The sequence below is a fragment of the Caloenas nicobarica genome, chromosome 2 (assembly GCF_036013445.1).
Source record: "Caloenas nicobarica isolate bCalNic1 chromosome 2, bCalNic1.hap1, whole genome shotgun sequence".
Lineage (NCBI taxonomy): Eukaryota > Metazoa > Chordata > Aves > Columbiformes > Columbidae > Caloenas > Caloenas nicobarica.
Window position 1 is genome coordinate 30065639 of NC_088246.1, and position 13759 is coordinate 30079397.

At 41.5% G+C, this 13759-nt stretch overlaps 1 protein-coding gene across 1 annotated transcript in view; it reads left to right on the forward strand.

The window, feature by feature from the left end:
- Positions 1-1139: 1139 nt before the first annotated feature.
- SCIN (scinderin) overlaps positions 1140-13759 on the forward strand; it is a 50499-nt gene continuing 37879 nt past the window's right edge. The window contains exons 1-3 of the mRNA XM_065627303.1: positions 1140-1339; positions 5722-5876; positions 7408-7569. Of these exons, the coding sequence (XP_065483375.1) occupies positions 1141-1339; positions 5722-5876; positions 7408-7569 (516 nt within the window). The 5' untranslated portion in view covers position 1140. The remainder of the gene's footprint in view (positions 1340-5721; positions 5877-7407; positions 7570-13759) is intronic.

The window sequence follows — 13759 nt, forward strand, 5'->3', positions numbered from 1 at the left end:
TTAACTTTTTGCCAGAGAAGATGCTCTCCAGCTGCTCTCTTGCATTTAGTTCTGTGCCTCTCCCTCCTTACTGATGGAGCCATGATCCATGTGCAGATGAACACCTGCACTCTGCTTGTATTAACTTGATAAAATAACCCGGTGGGGAAATCACGAGCCTCAAAATTAATCCAGGACCTAAACTCAACCCTGTCTGAAATGTAACTTTTGATATACTGACAGCTTGAGCTGTACCTATTTGTATCCTACCCAGATTAATCTATCTCCTGTCAATATCAGATGAAAGCAGTGATTTGCTATAATTTTCAAGTTGTAACGACCTGCTAGGACAAGTAGGAAGTGGGTTTAGCCCTTTATGGGCTGTTGTTGCATGGTGTTGGAAAAACACCAGTACAATGCTTTCCATTTTCTGAGACCAGGAAATTTAAATAAATTCTGGGCTTCATCTACAATCTTCAAAAAGATACAAGATTCACTCCCCCTCCCCCCCCCAAAAAAAATCCTGGCAATATTGAACAAACAAAATAAAGTTACTGGATGGAGAATGAGAGCTGTGCTCTGCTATTCCAATCTGGGGTAAAAAAAGAGCCCAGCAGCAAGCACAAGCTATAGAAACTCTTTGTATTCTGATACGAGCAGCTTACAAGAACAAAGCAGATGTTATAATTATATAGGCAATATGAGCAGCCCTTCAACACCTGTAGCTACTGGATCAGGCCGGCTGTGCTTCGCTTTTTTTTTCTCGTTTTAGAGTAAAGAAAAATTATCCGTTTTCAGCAAGGGATGGTGCTTATGTGTAACACTTCTGCTATGCCTTTGGGGCACAGACAGAAAAGCTGTGCCGGGTCTGTTTTGTCGGTGTGCTAAAAACTAATAGGAGTAACAAATAAACAAGAAGTCGGCTGGCCTGCACCGGGGCCGCCAGCAGGAGCCGGGGCTGGGAGGCGCATCCCGCTGCCCTGCGGGGACCGGCCGCTGCCCTCACCGGGCTCGGCAGCGGAGCAGCGGCCGCACCCCCCGCCCCGGGCGGCTGCCGGGCGGGGCCGCTCCCGCTCCCGCTCCCGCTCCGCCCGCGGGGCCGGGCCGGGCGCTATAAAGGCGGCGCGGGGGAGGCAGCGGTGCTGCCTTTCGCTCCTCGCCATGGCTCCCGACCGGCCCCCGCCGGCCTTCGCCGAGGCTGGGCGGCAGAGCGGGCTGCAGGTGTGGCGCGTCGAGCGGCTGGACCTGGTGCTCGTCCCCCCCAGCCGCCACGGCGACTTCTTCGTGGGGGACGCCTACCTGGTGCTGTACACCGTCCTCCGCCCCTCCGGCACCGCCTACCGCCTCCACTACTGGCTCGGTAGGCAGCGGGGGGCTCGGGGCCGGGGCAGCGCCGGCTGGCGCTGAAGTGTCTTGCGGCTTCGCTGGGCTCCAGGGGATCGGGGACTGAATTTTTCCTCTCTTCAGAAGTGCTGCGTGTGTGCAGCGTCCAAGTTGAGGCGCTTAAATAATAGAAGCAGGGCTACGGCCAAGGATCTGGGTGATGCCGAGCTTCAGTGCTTCTGATGTGGTGGGACTACAGGGCTCTGAGCATGAGAGAGTGGGGTATGATAGAAAGGTGAACATTTGCTTGCTTTGCAGTGTTGCTTTGGAAAAGTACTGAAGGGTTAAAGACAAGTCTTGGCTGCATCCAGACAAGATTCACAAGTGAAATCCTGCCTTTGTTCAGCGGAAGAGTTTTCTTGCCTTTGTTTCTACTAGGACCAACTTTCATCTCAGCCATCTCCCTGTAGCGTTGTTGCACTGCTTTGTCCCCACATGTTGCCTTTTTCAGCTAGACTAACTTTGCATTCCGATGATACAGAGATTGGAGGCAAAGTTACCAGGTTTTTTGTAAAACCTCTTCTCTTTAATATCAGTCCGACAGCCTAGTAAACCCCCTCCAAACACTGGAATTGGGCTGATGTCCTTTGCCTTCAACCTTGACTAGCACAGTGTTTACAGCAAAGTAGAAGTCTGACATCAGGATGCATTTTAGGTGACTTCCTCATCTTCTGGAGATTGAGACTTCCTTGTCTAGTCACCAAGTTATCCAGCCACAGTGGTTGCTGTGTAGCTGCCTGAAATCTACTACTTTGTTCTTATTTCACCATCAGGTTTGTGTTTGTAGGCAATTATCTCAGCGAGTGCACATAGAGACACGTCAATGTGTATAAACATTAATGTGTTTGAGTTTCTGTGGTTCTCATTGTATTTTCAGATGCATTGAAGAAGAATAGCAGATAAAGCGGGGATTGTTTCTGCATAAATGTTTCAAGCTTGTTTAGTTTTGCATGTGTTACGAGTTACCCAGCTGGTATGTGGGACAGTGTCTGTCTCTGACAAGAATATAATCATAGATGGCAGCGTAAATGAATTTCTGGCAGATGTTCTTAGTCACAGCACTGCTAATTAACAGCAGGGTTTGGCTATTGAGAGCTTTGTTGGTGAAGTTAGAACTATTTATGTAGTAGTTAAGGTATAGTAGGCACCAGGGAAAGATGCAAGGACTCCTAGTGACTGGAAGTGAAGTCAATACAGTGACTGATATTTGCACTAATTAAAACCTCTTTGCTGTTGGCTAAAGACCTTTAATTGTACATGCTGATGTATATCTTGTGATGACGTAGTGATGTCCAGATATTGTGAATAGCTTCAGGTAATCTGTGCACACATTGTTCTTAGTCAGCTGGCAGGTTGGCAGCAGTGTGGCCAACTACTGGGAAATCCCTTCCTGCTTGCAAGATACTCCAGTAGTGGAGTGGAGATGCTCAGACACTGCTGAAAGCTTAATAGCAACAGGAGACCAGAACTTCATACAGGTGTATGGGCAAGGGCAGTAACACCCAGGGCAAGAATCTGAATAATTTTGGTATTTTTACTGACTGATTCTCACCACTGTTATACACACCAAACTTTTTGCTCATGGGAAAAGGCTTTACAACCTGTGGGCCAGGAAGACTTCAGTAGGGTCCTTCTGAAGACTTTGCATAATCTGTCTTTGAACAGTTATAGTAGTCATTAGCAGACAGACTTTGGGATGGAAAGAACTCTTGTGAAATTAGATTGGTGGAAACCCTATAGACTTTAGGCTTAGATACTTACCAAGGCCTTACCATTTGTTGACATGGCCCTACTCCTGCCTGTCATCTGTGGCATGTGCAATTGTGTGGGCGTCCTATGGTGGCTTTGAGTCTGAAAGGATTCTGACTTCACTGAAAAAGTCCCCAAATTCAGAAAAAAGCAGAACGTTGAATTTCATTATATAGTGGCAAACTTCCACCTAATACCTTGCTTATACCCAAGGCGTTAGAAGGAGGTCTAGACCATGAGAGGATGTTCTGTGAACTTGGTGTGCTGACAGTCTCGTGCTGTGACTGACATCCTAGGGTTAAAGTCACCAAACAGTTTTTCTATTGGCCTGACAGTTCCTATGGGAAAGCTGCTGTTTCACCAAATATATCATGTACAGTGAAGTGCTGTCCAGGTTGGATAATTTCTAACAAGCTAATTTGGGTGCTGCAGTGATGTTGGCATGGCCAAGCAATCAATGTGCATATGTGTCATAGTAGCTGTATCCATTTTTAACTTTACTCAGAGATCCTGGTTCAGTTGCCTGGACCGGCAGTTCAGGGATATTGTAGTTGCTAAACTACTAATCCTAAGGGAGCTGTCTCAACTTGAAACTATCACTAGTAGAAATAATGTGTATTATGCCGGTATGTGGCTACTTGTGGGAGTAAGACTGGCTATACCCCACTTAGTATCTTTAATAAAATTGTGCATGGTGGTTTTTAACTGTTTTTTTTAATCCTTGTTCCCAGAGATTAAGACCTATCCATGTGAACCAGGATCTAGTCTGGTAAAAATTTGTTATTTTTCTTATATACTCTGGCTTATTTATAGCTGTTTGTGCCTCAGACTGTAAGGTGAATCTGTTTTTCATACAAGCTTGAATAACCTACATTGGGATTGATATTCACTTGTGTTGTGTGTGGGGTTTTTTTTTAATGGGGAGTCACTGAGTATTTTATTGCATAGCAGCTGTGAGACTGAGCCTGGTAGTGGCTCTTATCTCTAAAACTGTTCCAAAACCAGTTTTCTTCGACCCTGAACCTTGTTGTGTAATTGCAAGTAATAAATCTAAAGGATCTCTTCCCAATGGATATGAATAACTCTATTTAAAAAAAAATCTGTACAACCATCTTTAAGGTGGTACCCAGGTCTGAGAAAGCGTCTTGCCACATAGCAAGTTCTTCTGTCACGGAATGATGAGGATTTTTTTTTTTTCAGATGGTCTTGTGTTACATCCTGCTTTCAGTAATGTTTTTTACCTTTTTTGGGCAGGCCTCATGTTCTTCTCTTCCCTGTGCCTCCATTGTGCCCCCATTATTTTTTGGATCCCTTCCCTGTTTCATCCTTACTGTTTCTGGAGGCTTCCATTGCACCTGTGTCCCCCCAAAAGCTGTGGTGGTGGCAGTGGTGATACTTCTCCTGGGAGAAGCACCGCTGTTCGGTGGGCAGAGTTGTTTTGGGGCATTTGCACTGCTGGGCCATGAACAGGGTACTCACCCTCCTTAAGAGAGGAGCCAGGTCACTGATGCTCTTAAGCATCCCTATCCCCCTCTCCCATGCTTTATTCTTTCCTAATACCTTATCAGTGGGCTTCCTGTGACACCAATGACTCACTACACTATGGGGTGACACCAAGACCTCAGTACACACTTCTCCCTTCTCCTACAGCCTATGAAAGGTATATCTGTCTAGAGCTCTGTGGTATTTTTCCACTCAGTCACCTAGAACCAAGGGAACAGTTAATGTGAGAGGCTGTTCTTGAGAACTGTTACTAGCATGCCCCTCTTGTTTAGAAAGAAAAAATAAATACTAAACAGAAAACACTGTCTTTCCTTACTCTTCAAAAATTCTTGAGAAGCCAATTGTTTGAGACTTTTGATCCTGCTTGTGCTCTTCTTGAAACAATCAAAACTGCTGAAAATGTTCATCAAAAATTTATGAACCCATGCTAAAAGTTTTGTTTTAATATATAGCCTACTTTGTAGTATGATTAGGCCATCAACAGACTAGTTAAGGAGACCCTTTTGCCACAGTCCTGAGACTAGACTAATCTCTGAAAGGTACCAAAGTGTGACCTCTTGAAGCAAATATCAGAGCCCCAAAGCTGCTTTTCTTTCTGCCCAGCTGTACCAGGCAATTTAATAAGACATCTAAGCAAAATACCATTTGCTTGCATTATAGTGTCAAGAGGACTTCCTTTGAGTTATTTTAACTTTGTGGCTTGGCAAGTTGCTCTTAGCATAAATAGGTTTACCACCTAATCAGTCCTTGGATGGCCTTCCTTGGTCTTTGCACTTCAACTCAAAGTCCAAAAATCGTTACTATATACTCTTGTCATACTAATCTCAGTTAAAATGCTCTATTGTTCAAAGAGGCTGAGAGAAGACAAACTTGGCTGTTTTTCACATTTTGTTTCTTACTAATGCAGTTCTACAACTTGTTAAGAAATCGTCTGGATGGCTGTGCATTTGGTGGTGAACAAGGTTATGACGTAGTGCTTTGTTGCAACATATACATGGGCTGTACAACCTGCTGAAGGCCATGCCTGATGGTCATAGAAACATTTTTTCCAACAGAATTCAAAGTTATATTAGTGCTTTATAGGCATAATATTTAATCTTATTTCAGGGAAAGAATGTACCCAGGACGAAAGCACCGCTGCAGCTATCTTCACTGTTCAAATGGATGACTATTTAGGAGGAAAGCCTGTGCAGAGTAGAGAAATCCAAGGATATGAGTCTACTGAATTTGTGAGCTACTTCAAAGGAGGAATTAAATACAAGGTAAAGAGCCAGCTGTCAAAATGTATTCTAAAACATTGTCCCCCAAGTAAAATAAAATCTTTTGCTTTGGATCTGTTATGGAAAGTTTAAAAACTTTGTCTTAATGTTTACTAGTTTTAGATCTGAACTACCTATTCTAAACTATAGGAGTCCCTGTACTTGTACAGAAGGCAGCAGCTTGTTTACCAGTGTCTCTTCTGATAACTGAAAACCAGTTCCAGTGTTTTATATTCTTCCCTGTGCCCCCCAAATCAAGCTATCCTGAGATTTCATACTTATGTGTCTAAGGGTGCTTACAGTAGAGACTCTGTGGTTTGGAGGCAGTACGTCACAGAAACCATTTCTGTATTGTAGACTGAATCATTTTGTTCAAATGCAGAACCCAATGTGCTTGAGTGGTTAAAAACATGAGTAGACTGGAGAAGACAAAAACCTCACTTTAGTCTAAAAATGTTGCTTTCACAGTCCTACTGCAGTTTCTTAATTTGAGGTAGGTAAAACAAACTTCCAAATACTTTTCATGAAAAAATTGTTTTAAAAAGCTGTAGTGTCAGCTGCTTTGTGTCACTTCCAGAAGCAGACTCTTTGGAAGGATGTTTTCTGAGACATCTGTGCTTTTTAAGAATAAAGTAATGTATCGCCTGAGAATCTCCCTGTAACAAGAGCTCTGGGAGCCATTGATCAGTCAGCCTTTTTCACATTATGGAGGCTTGTAACTCGTCACAGTCTACACAACTAATTTGAAGCTTTTAACTCTGCTCGCATAAGAGAGCTTGACAGTGACTTGCCCACTCTTTTTCCTTTGTAATTTCAAGACACATTTTCTATTTCAACCCAAGATCTGGGTCTCCTGGAGGAGTGCAGAATGCTGCCTCACAGAGGCAAACAGCCAAGTTAGTTTACAGGAATAAATTAGGCTTAAACTTACACTTTATAGATTGCAAAATCAATAGTTTGGTCTTGCTTCCCCCAGTTTGATGCTCTTTGCTAGATTGCCTCCTAAGCTGCAAATATTCCTTTCAGAAAATTACAGAGCTGCTGTGGAATGACTCCTCCCTGTACACATAACTAGGCACTAAAACCTCCCAAACCTCTGAATTTAAAGAAGTTGTGAAAACTTGTACAGGAGCTCCGTATTCCTCTGCTTTCCATCAGTCCTTACTTGATGACCTACTGATATTTGTCCTAACAGTGTGGTTCAGCATTACCTTATCCTCTGGATGATGCAGGAAATCCTGTGCTTTCCTTTTTCCCATTCATCTGAAAACCCTTTGAAGCCGAGTGACATCTCCATCATCAGATAAAGGCTCACAACTGAGAGTTCAGCAGCAGCAGTGTTCCCCAAGTTGGCCTTGTCTGTGGTCAGCACTGTTAAACAGTATATTATTTTGGCTCACCTCTCACTGCATAAACTGTTGTGATTTTTTTTTTCCTCTTTTTTCCTCTGCTAGCTCCTCAGCTGCAGTAAGAAGGTAAATTTGCAGAAATTAAATTGAAATAAAACTTGCTGCTTTGTTTTTGTTTCATTCAGGCAGGTGGTGTTGCATCTGGATTTAATCATGTTGTTACTAATGATCTGAGTGCTAAGAGGCTTCTGCACATCAAGGGCCGGAGAGTTGTAAGAGCCACAGAGGTTCCCCTGGCTTGGACCAGCTTCAATAGAGGAGATTGCTTCATTATTGACCTTGGAACTGTAAGTCTTTCCTAGAGCTAAACACACTGCAAAGTAAGAGATGCAGCATCCCTTCTAAGGTCTGAATCATATGCTAAAATGCACAACTGATTTTATCACTTGCGCAAACTGACAGAAAGAATCTGCTTTAGAAAATCAGTTCTAGTGTCACAACACTTTGAAGGGTCAAAACTGCCCTAAATGTTTTCTGAAGTATGCACAGATTATCCTTCTGGCAATGGTTCTCTTTCCCACTCAAGTCATTGGGATTTCTTATTACTGATGTTTGAACAGTAAGCTGTTCACAGTTAATTGTGTCCAACCTTGACACTATCTTCCAGCTGAATGGGATCAGCACTGAGGTTCAGAGCAGAACACAGGTTGGACCTTTCTCTTAAGAGCATTTCTTCATAAAACTTTGATTGTGACAATTCACTCTAAAGAAATAGATGCAAAAGAAGTTGTCATAAAAAACTTGTCATACAATGTGTTATAAAACTACTTGAGTATTTCAAGAGATCACTTGAGAAGCAATCCCATACTTCAAGGCTTTCTGCTGAAAGTAAGTGGAGAGACAGACTTAGCACAGAAGCATTTGGACAGATATGATAATTGTGCTTGCAGCAGATGACTTAAAGTATAGTACTGTCACCTTAGTATCAAAGTCTTAAAATGAATTCTAAAAGTGGCAGCTGGGATGTAGTCCACACTAGTTAGATGCTAATTAGCAGTTTGAAATTATTCTGCTGCCTGATATGCTTGCACATAAAATTAAGAGCATATGAAAGAAAACAGTTTATCAGCAAGGCAGCAACTGTAGTTGATGTTAACTGTGTTCTTCATAAGGAAGTGGTCAGCTTCTTCACCAAGATTTCAGAGAAGAGTTCCCTGTTCTGTTTAGAAGAGGAGCTATTCTGAACTAATGTAGTAGGTTTGGCTGTTTCTTCTGAAAAGCATCCCCTGGTGTGGTAATACCAAGTGTCTATGTTAATTATGCCTGTGAGCATTTTATCATGCTTAGCAGCCTTCAGACAGAAAAACAACCAGTGTTTTCCTAACTTAATCCCACTCCTCTTATGGCACTGTGGTCTAATCATCTGAAACAGCCAAATGATCAGTATCCAAACATCTCTCTCTGTCACTTTATATTTAGGATGCACAGAAGACTCAAATAATCTATTCTCATTCAGAATTAACCCATGGGAAGTGGGAAAGTTGAAACTAAACACTGATAGAAAGCACTGCTTTTGCTGTCAGGCTGTCATAAGGCTTGAGTTTTCTGGTTTGGAGTTAACCTCCCACAGACACCCTGTGGAACTGGATGTACTCCATTAATTTGACTTGTACTGACCCTTACTGTGCCACAGTTACCCAGTTCACCTAAAGTAATTACTCGGGTTGCACTGCAGACATGGCAATGACACAGATGAAACACATTTGGGTGGGTAGTGGTGTTATGTGTATACCCTGGGCTTCATCGCTTTTGATGACATTTGTTGAGAGAAGAGCACTGTCACTAAGCAATTTAAATGTAATATGGCTTTAGAGCCTTGATTTCTAATAATGACCATGCATTATGAGCCTTTTTCTTTAGTATGAAATCACTGTGGTTTCTGATTTCCTGTTTGACAAGACAGAGGTCAAGCAGTGATGCAACCTCGTGCCTTTGTAGGAAGAAAGATTAGATGTGCACGACCTCTAGATCTCTTTACCATGCTATAGGAAGTGTCAGTTAAATCACATGATCAGTAAGAGTTCTTGGTCTTGTCATATCAGTGGTATACAAGGGATGGGTTTTCTTGGATATGTTAACAAGTTAAGGAAAAAAGTGTTTCAGCATCCAGACATTTGTAGTAATTTCATCATAGCTTATTATGTAAATCACACCTTTCTTGTGGGAAATGAAAAGGCAATGTGTGACATACTTCAAGATGTAGATATGTAAGTCTAGTGTACTGCCTATAGAGAAATACATGTTGTAGAAAACACTGTCATGGTGGAGTCTTGAGCAAGTTTTATAAGAACTATATTTCAAATCAAAATAATGGTATTTCAGATTGACATTATCCATGATTAGAGGTCCACTGTAAACATGTGAGTCTCTACAGAAGCTCTTAATTGAATGTAGGGATACTTTAAAAAAAAATCTCAAGTAGATTCCTTGATAATTGAAATAAAACGAATCTTAAATAGGGTTGATAGGGTTGCACTTGAGTCTTGGGATTCATCACAGGGCACTGCTGAATCATTGTCTGAGAATAATGGGCAGTAATTGAATAAAATCATGAGCTTATGGTCTGTGCTTTTAATATCAAATTATTGTAGCATGTCAAATAAGATGAATTTCCAAGACTGACTTTCCTCAGTCTCTTAGCTGACCAGAACGATGGTCTCCAAGTCATTGCAAATCTTCTTGTGCAGTCCATTTCCTGTTACGTTTCATCAAGCCACTTATCTAATATAATGAAAAATCATTGCAGTTTTCCCACTGAGCTCAGTTACAGCAGTATTTTAAACCTGTGGTTTGAATAGATAAGGAAAATTAACAGCAGTAATTATCAGGAATAAAATCATTGAAGTCACTAAGGTTTCCCTCCTGGTGATAATGCCTTAAGTTAAAAGTGTTGCTGTGCATTTCCAGCGAGGTTCACACATTTACAGTTCAGGTTCTGATGGTTACCTTATACCTAAACCACATTTACAGCACTTCTAACATCCTGCTCGGGTCTTACCTTGCCTCCTTTGACCTCTCTAGACTAGAACAGCAAATAGCTGTAGATGGTAGAGAAAAGTCTGTCTTTGATATGAAGGCAGTCATTAGCTGTGGGTAATGGGCAAATGTGTTTTATTCAAACAATCTTCTGTAAGACCATGACATGAGTGCTGTGACCAACAGACTGATGTTCCAATGCAGTGAGTGGTCCAGGAGGGTGCTGGGGTGCCAGACCCAGATTTATGATTTTTATTTTTTTAAACAAGGGATTTCCATGACACCTCCTTTATGATCCTGGGGAGCTCCCTGTGAGGAAGCCTTTGGGACAGGGCAGGCAAGACAAGTGCAAGGCATTTGCTGAAAAGGCTTTGTGCAAGCTTGGAGTAAAGCACACCTTACCTTCTCAGGTACTGTCCTGACACAGCCGTGCTCAAGCCCTCCCAGAAGCCATGGTGGCCTACCACACTTCCCATCCCATCCTTTTGGCTGGAAGATGCTGAGCTCTTCTTTATGTCCCACCTGAGAGGCACCAGGACAGGTCTGGCAGTTCTTGGTGGCCATAAACTGTCTGGCCTTGCTCTGTGCTGTCCCCTTTGCCTCCAGATCCAGGTCTCCCTGCATCACCCTATCCTTCAGCCAGCTCCCCTTAGCCACATCCCTCTTTCTTCCTCCATCACCAAAACAAATTCTCAAAACAGCAAGGAGCATGAGAGGGCATGGAAAATGACTATGGAAGGAAAAAGATTAATCATTGTGCCATTCAATGAATAACATACACACTGTTTCCCAGGCTATTTTAGTATTATCTGGATGCATATGTTAATGTAGCTTATATATGTGTATTTCTGGTAAGATGTGCTAAGGACTTTAATCTCTTTTTGTCAATTTTCTTAGTGATTGGTTTAAAGTGGGAAAGAAACATCAGTGTTGTGAAATTTAGCCTACATACATTGGCGTACACTGATGTGCAAAATGTGAATGTTGAGATATGTTGATAATTTGGGTAGTTATCAAAACGTGGAGCAGAAGTAATGGGAGTAGCAATACAGTAAAACAACATGAAGTGATCAGCTGATTTTTATTGAAAGCTTCTCAACTCAGCCTTCGTGCAGCAGAGCTTCCCAAACTGTCTAAAGTTGTATCCTGACAGACTAGCAAACATATTCTATATGCATTTGTTTAGATAGAGCTTAGTATCAATAAAATATAAGAGCTGGTTCTCTCGGGCTGACTTGCCTGTTGACGGGAGGCAGCAGCGGCACTATGAGCCAAGTGATGGTAGAGTGCAGGGAGAGGGCTGCATAGTCCTCAGCCTCCCGGAAGAAATTAGGAGACAGTTGATAAAATAAGGAGGTGGGATGTGTGATATGTACCAAGCAGTTCTGCGCTTGGGCCTGGTTGAGGCTGGAAAGTTTTGTCAGTACAATCAAAGTTCTGCTGAGGAAATGTTACCCTTCTTCCCAATGCAGATGGTGAGGTGATAACTGTATCAAGTAAGTGAAGACTTAAGTAAAATGCACTTAGTTGTCCAGCCTTCCCATTCCTATAGTGGTGCTTATAAACTGATTTATAGACACCCAAGAAGTTGCTGGTTTGAAATTTAAGAGCCTGCAGTGTGCTTATTATAAAAACAACTTGTGCCATCCAGCAATCAATGTACGTACTTCTCAAGGGCTCCATGAATCACAAGTGAGAATTATGATGTTAGAACCCGAAAGTACGGGACTGAATAAAGCTGTTGTGATTATGTATTTGTCAGTATGCTCCTACTTGAACTCCTGACAAAATAGGTATGTCAAAAGTAAATAGATTGCTGTCTTGCACAAAGATGCTAGGAAAAAATATATCATGCAAAAAGACTGGCTTTGTAAAGACAGCATCTTATCATAAAAACTGTTAACTTTCTATAGATTAAATTATGTTTACAAAAATAAATTCACTTCTGCTTTTTAACAGTAAAAGACCAAGAGGACAGATACTTGCTTTATGATTATGACTATGGGGTATGATTCAGCATCACATTGTAACCTTGAACACAGTTGTAGTTTTACTTGCTTCTATAATCTCCCTGCCTCTTGCCTGCACTATCTCTAAGTGGCTTTGCTTCTCTTCCTTTAGAGAAACCACGATCAGCATATTAATTGCTGTAATAAAGTTACTGTTGGGTATAAACAGGACTGGAAGAACAGATTCTTGCATGTTGGAGTTCATTGCTGTTTCTCCTTCTAGTTGCTTTCCCTGGCACTAACAACCAACTAGTCATGTCCTTTTTCCATGGTTTTTATTCACGTGTTTCTCCTACAACTAACCTCTTTCCCAGTTTGCCTCAGCTAAGGGTTAAATTATTGCTCATACTGTAGCAGAGAGTTGCCAAACAAGTAGCAGAGCTTGAACTAAACTGCTTTAATTCTTAACTTTATGGACTTGTTAACAACTTAAAAATGTGGTTATATCTATGCACAGTGTATCTTAGTAAGAAAGCATCTCATTTTTCTGTGAATCTACAAACCAATTATATTTACAGGTCCACTAGTGTGAACTCCAGTATTCTGGAAACTGTTATAGTCCTAAAGTCATCAAATGAAGAAAAATAAATATTAAGCCTTTGTTTCACCCACTTCAGAGTATGTAGCTTTCCTTGATGCTCTATGGACTGGAAAGCTTCCCCTCACCCCACCCATCTGCAGAAAAGTGGCTGAAACAGAGACCATCCTTAAAGCTTCAGATGGACAGGAGATATACCTATTCTCAAGGATTCAGTTAGGTTACTTTTCTCTCTGATGCTGTAGGACATGCAGATGTTTTGTTGCTTGAGCTGCTGTTACTTAGAATGAATATCTTGATACAACAACCTTTAATGCACGGTGGTATAGCAACAGCTATTCCCAGAATATACTGGCAAAACAGGTGTGAGAGGGGAAAATTAATGTAGTAAGTGTATGATTCTGGTACATCTGACTTATTTTTACTCTGTCAATTTGTTCCAGTTGAATCAAATAGGAGACTCCAAGACTGATTACAATGACACCATTGTAATCACACCAGGGCCAGGCTCGTGGTGGCCTCAGCAGAATTCTGGCTGAGTGAATTCAGAGTTTGTTTTGGATTATCAAAACTCAACAGCTTTCAATGGTTCACTGTATTACAGTTTTAATAAATGTAAAAGGCAGATTTGAATATGTGAAATTATTTTTTTTAATTTTCTGTGCCTGTATCAAGAATTCAACAGTCAAGACAAGAAAAGCATTGAATAATTTAAGGAGAAGAATGTTTCCAGAAGCCTATATTAACCTGGTTCAAGCCAAACATTCTTCTCACTATGTATGTCAGTTCCTAAAAAACTGAATGTCAGTGAACTAACAAAGTGCTGTATTGTAGTCACTTTCATTCAGTTTTACTGTTCAGTTATTTGGACTTTGTTTTCTTGAATTAGCACTCCTTTTTTTTTTTTTTTTTTTTCTTTGCTTAAAAGAAAAGCTCCACACTCTTGTTTTAGGG